At 50.1% G+C, this 21,749-nt stretch overlaps 1 protein-coding gene across 1 annotated transcript; it reads right to left on the bottom strand.

The window, feature by feature from the left end:
- Positions 1-423: 423 nt before the first annotated feature.
- ALG9 (ALG9 alpha-1,2-mannosyltransferase) lies at positions 424-20,614 on the bottom strand. The gene is made up of 15 exons (XM_056509668.1): positions 20,492-20,614; positions 20,002-20,140; positions 19,642-19,776; positions 19,379-19,449; positions 18,542-18,630; positions 18,042-18,177; positions 17,682-17,769; positions 17,463-17,568; positions 14,331-14,453; positions 12,842-12,996; positions 11,107-11,212; positions 9,914-10,061; positions 8,993-9,122; positions 6,580-6,710; positions 424-1,206 (listed from the first exon to the last, which is right to left on the bottom strand). The coding sequence occupies exons 1-15, from the start codon at positions 20,587-20,589 to the stop codon at positions 1,086-1,088; spliced, it is 1,776 nt and encodes a 591-aa protein (XP_056365643.1). The 5' UTR covers positions 20,590-20,614; the 3' UTR covers positions 424-1,085.
- Between the last annotated feature and the right edge of the window lie 1,135 nt (positions 20,615-21,749).

Genomic DNA, 21,749 nt, shown 5'->3' with positions numbered 1-21,749 from the left:
GACACCTAAAATCTGAATTTAGAGCCTCAGCCTCCAGCTGCAGCTCCTGGGAGTGGGGTGCAGTGGGATTCTGCATGGTGTGAGCAGCCAGGGCAGGGCACAAACCTCCTGAAAAAACCTCCTTGATGCAATGCTGGGGTTCAGAACCTCCTCCTGTGTTTCTGGGGTGATCCTACAACTCAGCCCAGCTCATCCAGCTCCTCCTGCTCTGTCCCAGCAGGGTCACAGCCTTCCCACCCTGCTCCATCCCATTATCCCAGAATTCCAGTGAAAACAGCTCCCTCCACACATTTAAAAAAAGGAGATTTAAGAAGCACAGCTCTGCTCTGAGGCATGCCGGACCCACGTTAACACATCCTGGTTATTCTGGGAAACAGAACTGCAAAAAAAAAAAAAAAAAAAAGAAAAAAGAAAGATTCATCCTTCTCCTCTCTGGATGATTCCAGATTCTTTAAGATGCTGAAGTCTAGAATTCAAAGGATCTTGAAAAAAATCATTATAAATAGCAAACAATCACGTGGCTTCACAGATATCACAAACACTTTGATCCCATTAAACACATAATTGTCTCAGTTTGGGTTTTTCTCCCCAAAAGCACAGGTTTGTCCCTGGAAATGACTCCTGGACAGAGCAGCTTTGGCTGTTCCTCTGTTTCTGATGTTTCATTCCTTGGGATCCAGTGCATCCCAGTTCATTGTCAGTCCCCTTGGAACAGGAAAATTCCTAAGCTTTGTTACCTGAAAAAAAAAAAAATTCCCTGGATGAAAGACAGCACTGTTGAGCAGGTAAGGAAGAGACAGAATTTGAGCTGATTTTCCCAGATTTGCAGAACCTCACAGTGCCAATCCTTGTTTTATTTCCTACTTTTCTCTTCTCTGGTGTAAGAGAACACAGGGAGCAGCAGGAATAACACATCCAAAGGTGGATTTTCCAAAGGCTTGAGGCAGAGCAGAGGCTGCCAGAGCTGCTCAGGGAATCTCCCAGCACCATCCTTCACACAGGGAGCTGATGTGGAGCTGTCCAAGAGTGCCAGCAGATGCTTTGGGTGGTTTTTTTTTTGTTTTTTTGCTGGCTCAGGTGTGCTCCTAGCCTCCCATTTTTTTCCTGGCTGGCTTCCTGCGGGATTTCAGGATGCTGTAGTTGCTGTAGTGTGTGTGCTGCTCCGACAGCAGGGGGATGTAGAACGCCCGCAGCAGCCTGGAGGACCTGGAGAGAAACAGGGGAAAGGAAAACCCCCTTAGTGGCCAATTCTCAGGATGTGGAAAAGAAAAAAGGAAAAGCAAATCCCCCTTAGTGGCCAATTCTCAGGATCTGGAAAAGCAAATTGCCCTTAAGTGGCCAATTTTTAGGATCTGGAAAAGTAAAAAGGAAAAGCAAATCCCCCTCAGTGGCCAATTCTCAGGATCTGGAAAAGCAAAAAGGAAAAGCAAATCCCCCACAGTGGCCAAATCTCAGGATCTGGAAAAGCAAATCCCCCTTAGTGGCCAATTCTCAGGATCTGGAAAAGCAAATTGCCCTTAAGTGGCCAATTCTTAGGACATGGAAAAGCAAAAAGGAAAAGCAAATCCCCCTCAGTGGCCAATTCCCAGGACATGGAAAAGCAAAAAGGAAAAGCAAATCCCCCTTAGTGCCAAATTCTCAGGATCTGGAAAAGCAAATCCCCCTCAGTGCCAATTCTCAGGACATGGAAAAGCAAATCCCCCACAGTGGCCAAATCTCAGGATCTGGAAAAGCAAATTGCCCTTAAGTGGCCAATTCTTAGGATGTGGAAAAGAAAAAAGGAAAAGCAAATCCCCCTCAGTGCCAACTCCCACCCTTTAACCTCGTGCCCACCCTCCATCCCCAGCAGGACAGAGGGCAGGGAGGTGCTGGAATTATGGAAAGGAAATGAAATCCCAGGTGGCAGCGACCTCGGGGTGACACACCCTGTCCCTTGGGAGGGTGAGGGGCTGCCTTTCCCCCTGCAATCTCCTCTCTTCCATCCCATCTCCCTGGCTGCTTTCCCCCCTGCAATCTCCTCTTTTCCATCCCATCTCCCTGGCTGCCTTTCCCCCCTGCAATCTCCTCTCTTCCATCCCATCTCCCTGGCTGCCTTTCCCCCCTGCAATCTCCTCTTTTCCATCCCCTCTCCCTGGCTGCCTTTCCCCCTGCAATCTCCTCTTTTCCATCCCCTCTCCCTGGCTGCCTTTCCCCCTGCAATCTCCTCTTTTCCATCCCATCTCCCTGGCTGCTTTCCCCCCCTGCAATCTCCTCTCTTCCATCCCATCTCCCTGGCTGCCTTTCCCCCCTGCAATCTCCTCTTTTCCATCCCCTCTCCCTGGCTGCCTTTCCCCCTGCAATCTCCTCTTTTCCATCCCCTCTCCCTGGCTGCCTTTCCCCCCTGCAATCTCCTCTTTTCCATCCCATCTCCCTGGCTGCTTTCCCCCCCTGCCTCTCTGAGAAGCAAAAAGCAGATTTGATGGGCACTGGTGTTCTGAGCAGATTTTCTGTGGAATGCTGAATTCCAGAGGGCTGGGCAGCTCTAAACCCCACACTGCCCTGCCAGGGATGGGAGCTGGCACCTCACTGCCTTCCAAAACTGGAGCAGGGAGGGTTTAATGATGGCTGGGTGACATGAGCACCTTTGGGTGGCTAATTGCTGGGGCTGGGCTGGCTGAGAGCTTTGTGAATGAATGAATGTGTCCCTCACCCAGAGCACAGGCCAGGTTTAATGTGGACAATGAAAACATCCCTCAGCAGCAGCTCTGAGCTTTGTGAAGCCACAGAAATGTCAGCAGCTCACTGAAACCGGGGCTGAAGCAGGGTTTTGCTTCCTCAGCAATGCAGCTTCTCTTTTGATGCCTTTAACACCAAAAATACCAAACCCTGCCAGCCACAAGTGTGACCCCAGTGACAGAAAGCACCAGCAGCACTCAGGTTTGGGCTGAGTGCCAGGGATGGTCACTTCAGCTCCCACCTCTGCTGCTCTGGACATCCCATTCAAGCTTTTTTTTAATTTATTTTTTTTTTTAGCAGAAAGGTAAATTGTGTTTTGTTCACTTGCACTGGAGATCTGGATCTGCCAGTGGGAGCTGCATCTCCCCAGGGGCTCCTGGCTGGGCTCAGCTCCTCCTGCTCCCTCCCAGCCCAGGGAACCTTCACCTGCTGTCACCTCTGTGTGTCACTCAGCCACCCCAGACAGCAGATGGCACAGGGCAGGGGCTGCCTGACAGATGACAGGGACTATATTTGATGTTCTATTTGCATTTGCTGCTAAATTTGGCCCCCAGAGATGGAGTGTGGGGAGCTTTAATCAGAGCTCAGCTCCCAGCAGCAGGAGCAAGGCCATGGTGGCTCCAAGGGGAGCAGGGTCTGATTTTCCAGGTTTTTTGGGTTCCAGTTACCAGAGCTGGAACTACAGTGATCCTTGGAGCTAAGCCTGAATTTCAGGAGAAACAACTCAAAAACTGTGCCAGTAGTGCCAGAGGAAGCTGCTGTGGGATGGAAGGAAATCCCAGGGGAAGATGTTCCAGTGCCCCCATCCCAAATTCCCAGATTAACATGGGATGGCAGCACTTGGATACCTGCAGTGGTGAGAGATCCCTCCTGAATGCATTTTGGAACCTGAGTTTGGTGAGAGCTCAGGGAGAGGCAGGAGAAGAGCAGGGGATGGCAGGAGGAAGCTGAGCTCTGCCACAGGGGCAGGTGCCAGTCACAGGGGCAGGTCCCAGTGCCACAGGGACATGTCCCATTGTCACCTGGGCAGGTCCCAGTGCCACAGGAGCAGGTCCCAGTGCCACAGGGGCAGGTCCCAGTGTCACAGGGGCAGGTCCCAGTGCCACCTGGGCAGGTCCCAGTGCCACTGGAGCAGGTCCCAGTGCCACTGGAGCAGGTCCCAGTCACAGGAGCAGGTCCCAGTCACAGGAGCAGGACTGGAGCAGGTCCCAGTGCCACTGGAGCAGGTCCCAGTCACAGGGGCAGGTCCCAGTCACAGGGGCAGGTCCCAGTCACAGGGGCAGGTCCCAGTGCCACTGGAGCAGGTCCCAGTGCCACTGGAGCAGGTCCCAGTGCCACAGGAGCAGGTCCCAGTGCCACTGGAGCAGGTCCCAGTGCCACTGGAGCAGGTCCCAGTGCTACAGGAGCAGGTCCCAGTGCCACTGGAGCAGGTCCCAGTCACAGGGGCAGGTCCCAGTCACAGGGGCAGGTCCCAGTCACAGGGGCAGGTCCCAGTGCCACTGGAGCAGGTCCCAGTGCCACAGGAGCAGGTCCCAGTGCCACTGGAGCAGGTCCCAGTGCTACAGGAGCAGGTCCCAGTGCCACTGGAGCAGGTCCCAGTGCCACAGGAGCAGGACTGGAGCAGGTCCCAGTCACAGGGACAGGTCCCAGTGCCACTGGAGCAGGTCCCAGTCACAGGGGCAGGTCCCAGTCACAGAAGCAGGACTGGAGCAGGTCCCAGTCACAGGGACAGGTCCCAGTCCCATCTGGGCAGGTCCCAGTCACAGGAGCAGGTCCCAGTCACAGGGGCAGGTCCCAGTCACAGGAGCAGGTCCCAGTCACAGGAGCAGGTCCCAGTCACAGGAGCAGGACTGGAGCAGGTCCCAGTGCCACTGGAGCAGGTCCCAGTCACAGGGGCAGGTCCCAGTCACAGGAGCAGGTCCCAGTCACAGGAGCAGGACTGGAGCAGGTCCCAGTGCCTCCCAGCCACAAGCAGCCCATGATCCAAGCTCTCTGAAAACCCTTCAACGTTTGCACTTCCTCTGGGGGTTACATTTTGTACCAACACACACATTTCAGAAGTAATTCAGCTACTTTAAAAACAAAAATATGGAAAACAACTGGAGGCAAACAGCACTAAAGGGAACAAGACAGCCTCTTATCAAACCATGCTGTGCTCCAACAAGGTGACCCAAACATTAATTTTGCACTGAGAATTTTATTTTTTTTTTAATGGAAAACCCAAATGCTTGGTGCAAGCAGACAGCTCAGCCCTAAAGAGCTGGAAAATATGTGCTCCTCAGAGGGGGCTGTGATATATTTCCCCTTTTCTGTGCCAGATTCAGAGCACTCAGCCAATATAGAATGAAATGGACCTTGGCAAAGCAGCTTCCTGAGGAGCATAATTAGCTGGTGGCTTGGAGTGCTCTCTAATTCAATTAGCAGCAGCATTCAGCAGAGCCAGCTGAGATTTCCACTGGCACTTGCTGACGTCAGTGGGAGACTCAGGAGCCCCAGAAGGCTCCAGTGCAGCAGCCCTGAACTCAGCTCTGGGGTCATTTATCTCCTTCATTCCAGCTCTTCTCACACAAGAGCTGCACTTTGGGCTGAGCTGGGTTTGGGGTTGGTTTGGTTTTTTTTTTACCCCTTGCTCTGAGCTTGCTTCACTCAGCTCCAAAGATAAAGCAGCTCCAAGAAAACACAAATGTGCATTTAAGGGCAAATCCTCTGCACAGGCAGTGCCTTTGATTAATAAAACTCACTGGTCTCTTCTTTCTCCCTTCCCAAAGTGCTGCCCAAATGGAGCAAAGGAAATGCTGCTCTGAAAGGCAGGGCAGCACATGTCATTCCTCTCTGAAAAAAAAAATTGTGGGGATCATAGGAATTAGAGTAATTAAGTGTTTTGCTAATTGAAAATAAAGAGAGCAAGGATTTGCAGGTAATGTCACACACCAAAAACCCAAAGTTTGTTCATCAGGACTCCTAAAAACTTCTGGAGACCATCCTTGCTGCCTTCCCTCCTGGATTTTTGTGTGCAGGATTGGGATTGAATAAATCCTGGGGCTTCCTCTCAAGAAGGAAAAGAGAGTTGATGGAAAGCTGTTTGTGTTTGTGGGAACTCTCTGCTCAAACATCATCCCTCCTTGCCCTGCTCTTGCCAGCCCCACTCCCTGCAGGGCCCAAGCTCCAGGAAAACACTGAACTCTGGTTAGTTTTTTACAATTTTTTTGCAGTCTCTGTCCTGGGGTGACACCTTCATGATCACAGGGATCCTGTATTTACAGGAATTCAGGAACATTTCCAGTTTGACAACCCTGACCCCACTCCCTGACAGGCTGGAGGGGAGCAAATCCCAAATCCTCACAGATTCCTGGCCAGACACAGCAAGGTGTCAGTGAGCAGCACAAGCTGCAGGTTCCAGCAGGGATCTCTCCCATGGCTTTTCTGGAGCCTCACAAAGGTGTGGCCCTGCTGGCTGCACCTCCTCTCTGCTTCCAGAACATTCTTCAGAGCTCACCCCCTCTGATGATTTATACCTGTCTTGAATTTGGCTGGGACAAAACAGAGTGAAAAGTCTCCTGGGAGGAGGAGGTGACACCCACCTCATTTCTTTGGAAAGCCACCCCAAAAAACATTGCTTCAGCAGGAAGCTTTATAAAGAAATCATTTATTTCTTTATAAAAATACTCCTTCTCACCACCTCCCTCACTCTCTAAAGCACCTCAGGTCATCAATTTTGCAAGCAGGAGTTTGTCAAAGGCTCCACTCTGCTGGAAATTGGATTTCAAGCTGGCATTTGCCCATGGATCTCTCCTCCCTGTCCACTTTTGCAAAAATCCCAGGCTGCCAGCTCCCAACCCCCTCTGCCCACAGTGCAAATCCTACCTGGAAGCATCAAGGAATGGTTTGTAGGCAATGGTCACCCACTCTTCTCTGCTGGAGGAGTACCTTGGCTCCCTGGGGGTCTCTGTGGCTGTGTCCAAGTCCACCAGGTAGTGGCATTTGGAGATGTCAATCTGCAGGCACACAGGCATTGCTGGGCTTTATTTCCTGGGCTCACTCCCAGCATGGAAAGAGCTTTTCATTCCCAGCAGCAGGTGAAATGCTTTGTGCAGGGCACAGGTGATAAAATTTTCATGTTTTCAAGCAAAACCTTTGTGGGGGAATCCAGCACATCATGAAACCTCCTCCTTCCTGCTGGCAATCCTGTCTTATCCTGCCCCACTCCCTCAAACTCTTCCTTGAGGGATTTCAGTTCACTCTCCCACAAAGTTTTACTGCCAACTTCCTTGGCCATGCTTGAGATCCCTTTTCTGAAGCACCTTTGGGGTTTAATGGAACAACTGAGGCTGAGAACAATTTAATTAGGTGGATAGCAGATGGCTCTGTGGCCTCACAACTGAGTGGCAAATGAAATTACACCACAGGAAATGCAGCTGAGGATGCTGAATCCACCTCCAGCTCTGGGTGAGAGGAACATTCCAGGCCCTGGGAGAGCTTCTGGCTCATTAGCAGAAGGACTCCCAAACCACCAACCAAGTTTTTCTGGAGGTGATGTGAAATCACTCAAGGATCTCACTTGTCTCATCCCAAATGCTGCCCTAACAGGGGCTGGCACTTCAAATTCCAGGTGCAAGCCACGTTCCCCTTGTATTTTTACAAGCAAGGAAAATATTCCTCCTGCTCAGAGAGCCAACACAGCCCCTCTGCACTGATCTGGGGATTCACACAAAACCTGGGTGAGGCACAGACCTTGCAATGAAGGAAAGGAATGAGTCTTAGTGAACAAAGCTGATTCTCCTTTCCTTTTCCTCCTCCCACTCCTTCTTTATTTGGTGCCACTGCTCTGCCAAGTGCAGGGGAGCTGGATGGGATCCCCCTGACTGACAGGGGTGGGAGCAGCCCAGAGCTGAGCTGAGCTGAGCTGAGCTGAGCTGAGCTGAGCTGAGCTGAGGGCACCTCTGCTGCTGCCTGGGCTCTGGGTGGTGCTGGAAGTGAAAGGAAAGTGCCCAAACCCTTTTCCGTGCTGCTCCTGCCTGGATGTACCCTGGTAAGAAATGACATCCCTTATCTCTTCCTCAGCACTTGCAGAGACAAATGCTCCTCCCCAGCAGGGCAAGTGCTGCTCAGTGTGATTAAGGGAGGAGAGATTGCAAAACAAGATCAAATCTCTCTTCCCCCAGTGTCTCATAGCAACAGCAACACTGAGGTTCCCTCTTCCACTTCCAAGCAGAGCAGCAACAGATACTCACACCTGGAGCAGTGAGACCTACAGCCATTAACTGCTTTATCCATGGCTCAGATAATCCTCATGAACCATTTGTTTCCTCCCCCTGTTTAGATTTATCCCCTCTCACAGCCCAGTTCTTGCTAATTATTATTCTACTTTTGAAAAATCTGAATGTGCTTGTACTCACTAAACTCACTTGGTCTCTTGGTGCAATCAGCAGGTCAGAAATAAAAGTTTCATTTGTTTAATTTGTGATCTCTGAAATCCTTGAGCTTGCATGAGAAACAACCAAGTTGCAGGGTGACATTAAGGAACAAGCATGAAACAAAAGTGTGTTTTGCTCTATTAGTCACAGGCTGTGGAGCAGCCAGCTGTCTGTGCTAAAAATAAGCCCCAGCTAAAGATTTCATAAATTAAATGCACTGCAGCAGACAGCTCCTCTCAGGTGGGAACACTCCTCCTCCCCACTTCAGTAACTGCATAATGAGCCTCAAAATAAGAGTTTTAACCCAGAAGACTGCCAAGATTTAACCTGTTAGTAATTTCAAACAGGCTGGCTAGCAATAATTTTACAACAGTCCTGTTTGTGCACTGGTTTTGTTCAGTTCACCCAGGAAATAAATCAATAATTTCAATATACATTATCTTAGCAGATTGCCACTGATGCAATTAAGTTCCAAATTAAGTTCTTCCTCCTCAATTGAAAATATGATGAATAGTTTTATATTTAAAAAAGAAATAAAAGAGGAAAATTTCAATTCCTGCTCAGTGACAAATATTTTCTGTGTGGGATTTCAAATTACTCATTCCTGTGATCACATTAACACACTACACTAAACCCACTACTGCAATAATTGGGAGTTCTTACTTCTGCTGTTTCTTTTATTATCATTATTTCTTCAAACTGGCAGATGAGAAGCAAACCATTCACAAGACTGGGGAGATTTCCAAGTGGGGCAGAGGGACCATTTTTGCTTTGGAGCTCCCCAGCAAACAGCAATGGGGAGGCACTGCAATAATTGGAATTTCCAGTGGGGTAAGGGGAAGGAAGCAGGAATAAATCCTTACATATCTGGATGGCTCCTCCTGGTTCTGGTCGTTCATGTCTGTGGGGATGATCCTGGTGGCCATGGGCCCCTGGGCAAAGGGCTTGGGCAGCTGGCCCCTGAATTCTGACAGGATGAACTGGAGCTGCCAGCTGCACAGAACAGGAGAGCACTGGCTGTGAGAGCAGCACAAGCAGGACCAAGGCACCATTCCCAGAACAGCAGGGACTCCCAGGAACCTGGGGCCACCAAACACCTGCAGAGTCCTTCCTCTGCTCATGGCACTGCTGGGGACAGCACAGACCCAAGCTCAGAACCTCCCTGGGAAGCCAATTCCAAAATCACCTTTCTGGGAAGGATTTTTCCTAATGTCCAGCCTAAACCTCCCTGGTACAGCTACAGACTTTGTTCTCTTCTGTTACTGCTTGTGTGGGAGAAGAGACTGACCCTGCCTGGCCAAACCCTTCTGTCAGGGGCTACAGAGGGGAAAGGTCACCCCTGAGCCTCTTCTCTTCTCTTCTCTTCTCTTCTCTTCTCTTCTCTTCTCTTCTCTTCTCTTCTCTTCTCTTCTCTTCTCTTCTCTTCTCTTCTCTTCTCTTCTCTTCTCTTCTCTTCTCTTCTCTTCTCTTCTCTTCTCTTCTCTTCTCTTCTCTTCTCTTCTCTTCTCTTCTCTTCTCTTCTCTTCCTCTTCTCTTCCTCTTCTCTTCCTCTTCTCTTCCTCTTCTCCCAGCTGAACACCCCCAGCTCCCCCAGCTGCCCCTCACACCAGCACTGTCCCAGACCATTCCCCCCCTTTGTTGTCCTTCTCTGGACACATTCCAGCCTCTCAATGTCTCTCCCACACTGAGGGGCCCAGAACTGAGCTCCCTGCTCCTGCTGGCCACAGCCCTGCTGCTACAGGCCAGGATGGGCCAGGATGGCACAGGGAGATGGAAAAACTCACTTGTCAGGCAGCAGGAAGCTGCTGGGGAACCTGTGCCACTCCTTGCCCACACAGACATTGACTGGCCTCCCCTCTGGCACTGTGTGGATGCTGGGGTCAGTGGCAATCCTGTGGAACTCTGGGTACAGGTCCAGGGGCCCATGGTAGCCTGTGCAAGGCAGAAAATAATGATTTCTATTTTATCTCTATTTTTTTAAATCATATTTTAAGGTTAAAGTAAAAGGTGTATTCTCCATGTATGCATTTTTAACTGGTAACTCATTGAATAAATGAACTGGTCTATGCTAAGAAGTGGTTGATTCAAACTTCCCCTCTTATCTTTGGTACCCTTAACAATTTTATTCATGTTCCCCTGTCCTGGCTCTCAAAGGCCACCAAACCCCCAAAAACACAGATGAGGTGGGAAGGCTCTGATTCCAGCAGTATCCAATCCAGCTCCATTAAGGACTCATGCACCTAATCCAAGTTTTACACAGGAAAATGCTTTTCCAGGTGGGATTATCTATTATCTACTATCTACTATCTATTATCTATTATCTATTATCTATTTATTATCTACTATCTATTATCTATTCTCTGCTATCTATTTATTATCTACTATCTATTCTCTACTATCTATTTATTATCTACTATCTACTATCTATTATCTATTTATTATCTATTATCTATAATCTACTATCATCTATTATCTATTATCTACTTATATCTATTATCTACTATCTATTATCTACTATTTATCTATTATCTACTATCATCTATTTATTATCTATTCTCTACTATCTATTTATTATCTATTATCTATAATCTACTATCATGTATTATCTACTATTTATCTATTATTTATTATCTATTATCTACTATCTATTATCTATTATCTACTATTTATCTATTATGTATTATCTATTATCTACTATCTATTATCTATTATTTATCTATTATGTATTATCTACTATCTATTATCTATTATCTATTAGGGAGCTTTAATACCAGCCATGTTTTAGATCAGTGCAGTTGCACTGGTGGAAGGTGAAGAAGATTTTTAAGTGCTGCAATTCTGTCGATCCACTCCCACACACATTAACAGATACATCATTAATAATTAATTCATGGCGATATTACAACTTATTCCAAACTACAAAGCAGCCCCACTCCTGCAGGCCCCCAGGGGCAGGAGGGAGATGTGAAATACCAACCTTTGAACAAGGCAACAGATCGGGAAAGTGACAAAAGGCCGAAGAGGAGGAGAGCCCCCAGGGCCAGCCGGCTGGAGGACACTGTGTAGTGCTCCAGGCGGTAGCGCTGGAAGATGAAGTGGTAACATTTCTCAGGGAAGAGATCAAAAAAAGAAAGAGACAAGATGAGGTTACTCCAACTCTGATCCATTCAAGCTTTTACAACACTGCATCCCCCCAGCAAATCTCAGATGTTCACAGGGTTTATTGTATTTAAGTGATAATTTGGGGTATTTCAAGGAGTTTTCAGCTGTTTTACCCAGGAAAAAGGACCTAAAGGTGAAGCAGGGAAAAGTGAAAGTCCCCTTCAGGCAGCTCTGCAGAAGTTCCCTGCACACTCACCTGATTTTCCAAGCTGGACTGAATTCCTGCCTAACACAAGCTCCATGACCCACATTTGCAGAGTGACCTCTGCTTGTTTACCCTGCCTGCACAAACCACAGCTTGGAAGTGGATAAAAGAACACAGAGCACATTCTGCATGCAGCTTTAAACACACAGGTCACTCTGAAACTGCTAAAAGAAAAAAAAAAAAAAAAAAAGATAAAAGAAAAATTGGTAAAAGAAAAATTGGTAAAAGAAAAATTGATAAAAGAAAAATTGATAAAAGAAAAATTGATAAAAGAAAAATTGATAAAAGAAAAATTGATAAAAGAAAAATTGATAAAAGAAAAATGGACAAAAGACAAGTCCTTTAGGTTTTGGGGTTTTTTCTCAATTAAAAAGTCTTTCTGGGAATAGCCAGGAGGAAATACATCCAGTCCTTGGCTTGGTCTCTCCCTCCTGTTCTGCAGGAGTGGTTATTCACTCCCTGCCCTCAGCTGCTTTCTGTTTCTCTTGCCCTGTTTGTATTTTTCTCATAACAACCAAATCCACGTGGTTTGGAGGGGGAGAGTGACAAGCTTGTCCTGCTGCTGGGCAAGCAGCTCCAGATTCTCAGCTGGATGCTCCACACTGGGCAAAATGTCATCAAACAGTGGTAAAATATGCAAGAAATGTACACAGAAACTTTGATAAAGCTGTATTTCAAATAAAAATAAATTAACATTGCTCTGTGGTGCTCTGAGAGCACAGAGGAATTCTCATTCAGAGCTGTAAAACTGGTGACATTCCAGAGTGGAGGCAAGGATTGGAACTCATCTGGGGATGAAAGGAAATCCAGGGTGGGAGCAGCAGCTGAGCAAGGGAAGGATGAGGGTGAGGGGTGGCAGGAATCCCACCTGGAGCAGCAGGATGAGGCCAAGCAGCTGGAACAGGCTCCTGGCTGCATCCCTGAGCCTTTGGAAGAGCAGCAGATGAATAATTCTGAGCTTTGGGAAGGTTTATATCAGCCTGTGCTAGTGCTTTGCTCTGTGAAGTGCTTCAAGTGGTGTTTACTAAACATCCAGTTTTTGGCTCTTCCAAGTGCTCAGTGCAATTCCCCAACATTTAAATGAGATCCCTTTGCCTTTTTTCAAGCCAGTGAGGGATTCCTTCTGAAGCACATTAAAATGCATTTCCTACACACCCACATTCCTGCCCTAGAGCTGAGCAGCCCAATTCCATCAGCAGAATGGGTGAAAAAAAACCCTCTTGGGTTTTGTGTGGTGTTGGCACTACAGGAATTCCCACTTGGGTCTGGAGAACAACTCAAAGCTGTCATGAAATAACAGCTGGGAAATATTCTCAGCTATTTGTTAGAAATCACTGGAATTTACCTGCAGAGCAGAGAGAGCCACAGCACCAGAGAGACAGATGAGGGGATAGATGGGGAAGAGAAATCTCTCTTCTTTGTGAGGCTGGCTGAAGAAAATCAGGATCCAGATGTACATGGGAGCCAGGGTCAGCCAGTAGGGACGGCCCAGGTTCTGAACTGGAAGAAACAAAACCTCAGCAAAGGAGCAATGCAAGAATTCCTTCTCTTGCACAATCCTCTGCCACACCCAGAGCCCACCTAGGTAACACACCCCAAACAGCCAGCAGGGCATTTTCCTCACGGGATTTCTGCAGATTCCTACAATTCTGACAGTTCCAACTGCCTTAGGAAAAACCAAGAGCAGAAAATAAGTGTTAGTGAATCCAACAAGACACAGAACCCATCAAAGAGCTGAACAGGAAAACAGGAGTGCTGGGCTTGCTGCACACAAAGATCAGGAACAGCCTCCTCAGCATCTCTGCCCACCCTTCACTGCCTCATTACAAAAATACCACCAGGAGAGGCCTCTCAGGCACCTTCTGCTCAGCAGAGGAAATAACTGACTCAAAAATAACAGCAATTACCCTGAATTTCTGTCACACTGAGGAGGGTTCTACCCTGCCTGACAATTTTCAGTCCCTTTCCTACCCCCTTGCTGCTCCCAACAGCAGAGTAAAGCAATTAAACTGAAGGCATTTCACAGGCAATGAGAACAAAGCCCTTGGCAGAGCCACTCCTGCTGCTGAGCACAAGAACAGCAAGGGAACAGCAGGAATCTTGCATTTACAGGAGCTCCTACTGAGCTTTTAGTGCTTCCTGAGAGTTTCTCACTCACAGCCAAGGAACAGACAGAAGCAAACATCCCTTAACATACATTTTCATCGAGGATTCTGTTACTGGTTGATGTATCCAGTAAAAAAAAAAAAAACAAACAGAGAGTGGTGAATCTGGAGGCTGCTGCTGACCCTTGATGGATTTTCTTTAGGAAAACAGCAGAGAAGAATTTACACTTCCCCTCTGGAGTCACTTACAAGTGTCATGTGTTCAGACTGATGTCATTTTATGCAAGAAAAAGCCCAGTGTGAAGTAGGGAATATCCTGGCCCCTCCTTTTTTTTTAAACTCTCAGTTTATCCACACCCATGGGGACACTTCCCAGAGCAAGGGGAGCCTGGCAGCTGAAAAATCCACAGTGCACAGACCAGGCCAGCTTCAACCCCAAAAGGATTTTTCCAGCTGCAGACAAGATGGGAACACCACCAGGAGCAGCTTCTTCCCCTTTTATGATTATTGACTGGGCCATTCCTGATGCATTCAATGTCAGAATGAAGCTCAGGAACCCCACACTTTGCCTGGCTTGCTTTTTTAAACACATTTCTCCTCTTGAGGTGGAGGCAAGGAACAATCCTGAACTGTAATGAGCTCCAGGAACTTGCCTGGTGCTCCAGAGGCTTTTGCTGCTCCCAGTTTCACTGCCAGAGCAGCAAACTCTGGCAGCTGCCCTGCACTCACCACGGAATTTCTGCAGCAGACACTCCATCAGGCAGGTCAGAGGCAGCACCAGCAGGGCCAGCACAAAAACCACGTTGAAATTCAGAAATCCATTGATGAAATAGAAGTACCAGGGTTCTGTACCTAAAGGGAGAGAGAAAAGGAAAAAAAGAGGTTTGAAACACAAGCTTTGGTCCTTCTCTGCCTGACACATCCCATCAGAGTATCTCACACCTGCCCAAGAAACTTCATTGTCTTCCTGCTCAGAAATTATTTTTCTCCTTATTTTTTCCACTGGGGATGAATAATCAATATTACATCTGCTGCTCATGGATCCCACTCCAACAGGCAGCAGAACTCTGGGACACAGAGCTCATCCTTCATTCACAAGGACAGCAAAGGGAGCAGAGGTGGGAACTTGTAAAACTTGTTTTGTAAAACTGGGAGACCTGAACCCCAAATTCATTCTTTCTTTCCAACTGCAGAGGAGCAACACAAAACCACACAATGTCATCGAGTTCTGGAGTGGGGATGCTCACTCTGGGTTGGCACAAACAGAAAATGGAACAGGAAGGATTAAGGAGAGGAGTTTGTATTCCCACTTCACCCCAACAAAGACTCAGCCACTCAATGCTGCTTTGGGTCCCTCCTCAGACTCAGCACAATTTAAATGTCTGTGAATTGTGTGAAATGTCCCAAATCCAGCCTGTTCTGACACAGGAGTGAGGCAGCTCTGCCTCCACACTCAGGAACTGGCTGCAAGCTCTGGAGGATGCAAACTGAAAGAAACTCCATCCAACTGTCATTTATTTAGACTCTTCATTCAGGATGCTTCAAGCCCTTAACAATAAGGAATGCCAGCTCCTCTCCACACATTTCCCACTCTCTCAGTGTGATTAGCTCAATCAGCCAGTAAATGACATGTGGGGGCTTTAATCACAGCACTGTTGTGACATGTGTCACATGCCACAGCAATTTCCTGCAATCACAGCCACTCAAATTGGGTCCGTGTTGAAATTAATCAGACAACTGAAGAGCAGCAAGGAAAACCCAAAAAAAAAAATTAAAAAAAAGGGGAGAAGCTGCTCTGGGAATGTCACAAACATGGCACTGGAGTCACTGCCTGGCCAAGCAGCTTGGGTTTAGAGAGGAAACCCTGAGTTGTTAGCACTGAAAGCAAACAGCAATTACAGAAATGAGTTCTGCATCTTTAAAGGATAATTCCAGGGACAACCCTGTCACCTTTCTGGCTGTGCTGGAAAGCAAAGGAAATTCACCCTGAATTCACCTCTCTCTGCTCTGGTTTCTGGTTTGGCAGCCTGGGAGTCAGGAGTGAAGGACACTTGATGAAACACAACTCCTCCACCATCCAAACACAGCCCAGATAATGCTTCTAATAAACAGATCAGCTGCTCTGAAGCACAGCTTAAAAAAAAAAAATTAAAAAAAATAGGCTGCTTGCTCACATTTTTTTGCAGTGGGACTGAATTGCCCATAAAAAACAAGCACTCCTTCTCCAATGAGGGATTTTCTTGTCTGTGAAAAGCCAAAAAAAAAAATAAATAAATAAAAAGGGGGAAAAAAAGAGAAGAGTGCACAGCAGGCAAAAAGCAGCAGGCTGGCTCAGTGGTGATGCAGCCATTCAGAGGCACTCAGACTCAAAGCCTCCCAGGGCAAAAGGGTTTTATTCCTGTTAACCACACAGCTCAAGGTGAACTGAGGCAGAACTGCACCTCAAAAAGGAATGGCCCCACTGCATGGCAGAAATCCTGGCCCAGAACATCACCTGTGAAGCAGGAGGGACACTGAGAACTCTGCATGCTCAGTGCCCATGGCAATGTGCTCCCAGAGCTGGGGAACAGCAGCCAGAGGGGGAAGCAGTGGGACAAGAGCAGCCAGGCAGCTCCAGTCTGCTCACTGCATTTCATTTATCCTCACTCTGCTCAAGAACCAGGGCTCCACATGAACAGCTCCAGCACCTTCCACCCAAGCTGAATAAAGCTTCCCAAAGTGGGACAAAACTCTGGACACAAATTATGACTTTTTAGAATATAAGAACACAAAAACACCCCAAGGTCTCAGAATCAGGGATATACTCTTAGCAACTATTTTCCCTTGGCTGTAGAAACTTAATTACTCCAGAGGAATATTAACTGCACAGACAATATTTATGTAGAGGGAGTGTATTGCTAAAGACAGAAGAAAAAAAAAATGAATTGAACTTGTCTCCAAAACACTGTGGTGCTGACACTGGAGATGATCTGAGTTGGTGACTCTGCCCCATCATGTGAGCGTTGGGAAATCCCAGTTTCCACAGCCAAGAGGGACTGGCCAGCCTTTCATCTGCCCTGGCAGTGTTGTTTTTCCCCAGTTTTAAAGCTCTCTAAACACACAGCTTGTCCTGGCCACACTGCACTGCAGAGCAGTCCCAGGCAGCCTCTGGTCCTAGCCCCAGGATGTTGTATGAATGTCACTGTGAATAAAACTCTTCAGCACAGATTGGTCCCTGGAGGCTTCTGGAAACAACTCGTGCACCAGTGTGGAAAAGGTCAGGCACAATCCCCTGCCAAAACCTATCAGGGACAGAGGCTGGAGTTTGCTTACAGAACACTCCCAGCTCCACACTTCAGAGCCTCCTGCAGGGCCAAGAGCAGCTGCTGCCCTGCTGTGCCACAGCACAAGTGACAAATCAGCACTCAGCACCACCAGAGCAAGCCTGGCTGCTGCTCACCATGGCTGAATCCCTCCTGAGCAGCTCCTCTGGCCTCAGAGCACAGAGATGCTGCAGGGATCCTGCTAGAACTCATTTCCTGCAGGATATGGCCAGAAAGAACCATGGATTCTGCACCATTCCTCACTGTCCCAAAGCTCTGCAGCCTGACTGTGAGGAGCAGCAGCCAGGAGCAAGGCTGAGGCTGACAAACACACACAGGCCACTTGTGCACAGCCAGTGAGACATCTCCTGGCAGCTCTGGGGGAGTGAACAACGGCAGCAGAGCTCCAGTGGAGGAACAGGGCAGTGCATTGCAGCTCCACAGAGACATCCCGTGTCCAGAGGCTGCACTGCAGCCTCGGCAGCAGGAAAAGCACTGCCAGCCAAGCCAGGGCAGCCAGAACAGCTGGGCCCTGCCTGGCTCCTCAGCCCACACTCACCGTAGAGATCAGGCCCGTGGGGGGTGAAGACATTGTACAGAACGATGTTGAGAGGTGCCACCACCAGCTTCCCATAGTAATAGCTGTCCACCACCACCAAGGGCACCTGCAAGAAAGCAGATTGCAGTTAAACTGCCAGCAGCTCTGGCTGATCTTCCCAAAGGAACTCATCCCTTCCACTGCCACCCATTCCCTGTTTGTGGTGTTGCAGGCACTCACCAAAAACAGGATCAAGGACACCACACACCAGTTCAGGAAACTTTTCCACCTCTTCTTCAGGATCAACAAGTCAAAGGCAATAGGAATCCTGGAAGAGAGACCAGATGTCAGCTGGAGACTGAGAGCCCCACTGCAGGTTCAAAGCAAGAGAAAGAAGCACCACCTCACTGACCTCTGCCCCCACCCCAGACTCACCACCCAGCTCAGCTTTCACTCATATTAATGGCAGGAAATCTTCCCAGCCTAAGCTGCTGCAAAGCCAAGGAGCCTGCAGCAGTGATCCTGGGCTAAGCTGGCAGCTCAGCCCCTGCTGCCTTTCTCCTCCACCCCATTGAGAAAGGGCCAGAAACTCCTGCTTACCCCAGAGCTGCACTGAAGGGCCAGCCCAGCAGGGCTCCAGCAGCCACCCCCAGCACTGCCACTGAGGTTTTGTCCATGTACCAGCCTGTCATGGCCACCACCGTGGTGTACATGCAGAAACTGCTGGGGAGGAAAGCTGCAAGGCAAGGGGGGAAAGGTCAGCACAGCTTCACCCAACACCTGCAGCCAGTGCTGGACACAAGGCTTGCAGGGCCTGGAAAACAGGTACAACCAGCCAGAGGGGACAGCACACAGAGGCAAAATGCCAAATATCAGCCTCCTTCCCTAGAGCTAAAGAGGTCCAAGGAAGGAAGGCCAAGAGCCTGTTTAAAAGGCACAGCAATATTAAAAAATAGGAGGCAGAAACACAAACAGACTGGAAATTTTACCACAAAAACCAAAATTTGAATCAATGCTTATCCTGCCACCCTGGAGATGTGAATTTCCTCTCTCTGGAGCTGCCTGTGGCCATTGTTAGTGGCAGAGCCAAGCCAACTCACCTGCAGAAGCACAGAACATCCCTGTGCTGAGCACCAGGAAAGCCAGCATCAGCCTGCTCACGTGCAGCCCAAACTTCTTGCACACAGCCCTGGGGAAGCAGCAGAGAAACAGGTACCACAAAACAGCCTCAGGGCAAAAAAAATCAGCAGCACCAAGGCATGCAGAGCCACAAACAACCCATGGAGCAGCCTGGGAGCTCTGAGGTGGGGCATTCCCAACACTCAGCTGCTGAGTTACACCAGTGCAAGACTCTGGATGGGGGCCTGGCTTCTCCCAGCTGTGCAAATCTCAGGAGCTTGTGGCTGCACTGCTGCACACACCAATCCACCCACAATCCTCAACCCTCACAAAGCCCCAGCGTGCAAAAAACCTCCTTAAACCACACAAACAAAAAGGTCATGCAAGGTAGTGGTTTGAAAATCAGGACGTAAAAAAAAAAAACAGTTTAGACAAGATAATTGCATGTAGGGCTACTGATTTTAGTGATGTAAACAGCACTGGCAGAGAGATTACAGACAGCAGCAATCAATGTGCTCCAGTCAAATTCACTGTGATAAGCAAACACAGCACCAGACTCTCCTCAGGCTGCAACACTCCCACCCTGCAGTGAAAAAATGAGTGGAGTCAACAAAATGCTGGAGCAGAGGTGTGGGTGGCAGATCTGGGAGTACAATTCTGTCCTAATTGTGGCACTCTGACCAACACCTCATGGAGTTATCACCAAAACATGTATTTCCTCATCTCCACACGAGCTTCAGAGGCTGTTTCCTGTGGCAGCAGGTGCAGATGTCACCCACACTGCCCCAAACACCCCCTGCAGACAGGCTGATACTCACTTGTAGAAGTAGAGCTCACAAATGCAGCTCAGGAAGGCCAGGAAGCATCGCAGGAAGTAGAAGATGAGAACCTAGCAGACACAGGCAGAGTCTGAATGAGGCACAGGACACAAAAATGAGTTTGGAAAGCATCAGGGGAAACCCACAAACCCCTGGAAATCCTTACAGGGAGGTCAACAAACCCGAGTTTTATCAGCATGGAGTCAACTACAACAGCACAGCTGCTTCACATACTAAAGCACATTTCTGCCCTCAGGGTTTACCTTGTTGGTCTGCAGAACCCTGGCATGGAACCAGGCTGGCAGGGCATGCAGCCACAGGTAAGCATAGGAGCGGATGGCATAGGCTGGAGAGTACTCCCATGTCTGGAACCCCTTGCCATAAATGAGGTAGTGTGTCTGCAACACAGAGCAAAGAAATAAATTAACAGGCAGCACAGGTTTGCACCCCCCACCTTGGAATCTAAGAGCAAACAATTTCTCATTGAGACAGAGGGACCAGCACAAGGCTCTAAATAAATCTGCATTTCTGGAAGCTGAAACAGAGAGCACAAGGTGCTAAATAAAAGGGGATTTGCACAGGTCTGGTACAAAGGCCAATGCCAAGGGCAGGGAGGGACTCACGGGCTCCCAGTAGTTGAAGGTCTCGTCACAATCCGAGATGTTGCTGAGCAGAGCTGCACAGAACCTGGCTGAGATCAGACACTTGAAAGCTGTTGATCCCTCAGGGGCCCAGACGTGCCCTGCTTTGCTCCCGGACGACCTAACCCAAAGGAGGAAAAGAAAAACATAAATAAATAAATAAATAAATAAAATACAAATATACAGCAGGAAGCCTCAGCAGGAAGCCTCAGCAAGGAGATGAAGGCTCCAGGCGAGCAAAGGGCTCAGGGTGGTGCAGGGGCAGCTCCTCACGAGGATGAGCCACCAGCCCCGCTCAGGGCTGGCCCAGCCCCGGGGGATGCGCCGGCACCAGCCCAGCCCCGGCCCCGCTAGCCGCGATACCCCGGTAGCCCCAGCTCCATCCCCGGTAGCCCTGATACCCCGCAGCCCCCGCTCCATCCCCGATATCCCGGTAGCCCGGTAGCCCCCGCTCCATCCCCGCTGCCCCCACCCGTTCCCGGGCTCCTCGCCGCCCGCGGGCTCGCCCCGCCGCCCCGCCGGGTCCCCGCCGCCCGCCCGCGGCCGCTGCCGGGCGCCCTTGGCCGCCATGGCGGGTGTGGGCAGGCGGCGCCCGCAGGCCGCGGCCCGGCCCGAGCAGCCGCCGCTGCTGCAATGAAGCCAAAGCCGCCATAGCGGGTGTGGGCAGGCGGAGCCCGCAGGCCGCGGCCCGGCCCGAGCAGCCGCCGCTGCTGCAATGAAGCCAAAGCCGCCATAGCGGGTGTGGGCAGGCGGAGCCCGCAGGCCGCGGCCCGGCCCGAGCAGCCGCCGCTGCTGCAATGAAGCCAAAGCCGCCATAGCGGGTGTGGGCAGGCGGAGCCCGCAGGCCGCGGCCCGGCCCGAGCAGCCGCCGCTGCTGCAATGAAGCCAAAGCCGCCATAGCGGGTGTGGGCAGGCGGAGCCCGCAGGCCGCGGCCCGGCCCGAGCAGCCGCCGCTGCTGCAATGAAGCCAACGCCGCCATGGCGGGTGTGGGCAGAGCGCTGCCCCCGGGCGGCGGAGCGAGATAGCGGCGACAGGGACAGACAGGGATGGGACAGGGACAGGGACAGGGACAGGGACAGGGACAGCACTAGGTCCATCACCCACCCAGGTCCCTGCCCCGTACACTCTGGTCCATCACCCACTCGTGTCCATCACCCGCCCGTGTCCATCACCCACCTGTGTCCATCACCCACCCGCGTCCATCGTCCCCCCGTGTCCATCACCCGCCCGTGTCCATCACTCGCCCGTGTCCATCACCCACCCGTGTCCATCGTCCCCCCGTGTCCATCACTCGCCCGTGTCCATCGTCCCCCCGTGTCCATCACCCACCTGTGTCTATCACTCGCCCGTGTCCATCACTCGCCCGTGTCCATCACCCACCCGTGTCCATCGTCCCCCCGTGTCCATCACCCACCCGTGTCCGTCGCTCACCCTGTCCCTGTCCCACCCACCCGTGTCCATCACCCACCCGTATCCCGCACTCCCACTGTTGGGCAGGACTGAGGGGATGGGGAGCGCCCCGACAGAGAATGTTTTTATTTGGTGGGGAAAGGACAGCACGGGAAGGACACGGAGGGCTGGAGTGTCCAGGGAAGGGACAGAGCTGGGAAGGGGCTGGAGCCCCAGGAGGGGCTGGGGGAGCTGGGAAGGGGCTCAGCCTGGAGAAAACGGGGATCAGGGGGGACATTGTGGCTCTGCACAACTCCCTGCCAGGAGGGGACAGCCGGGG

This window comes from Oenanthe melanoleuca, chromosome 24, assembly GCF_029582105.1.
Source record: "Oenanthe melanoleuca isolate GR-GAL-2019-014 chromosome 24, OMel1.0, whole genome shotgun sequence".
In the NCBI taxonomy this organism is placed as follows: Eukaryota; Metazoa; Chordata; class Aves; order Passeriformes; family Muscicapidae; genus Oenanthe; species Oenanthe melanoleuca.
Note: the sequence above shows the minus strand (reverse complement) of the source record. Positions and strands in the feature narration are given on the sequence as shown.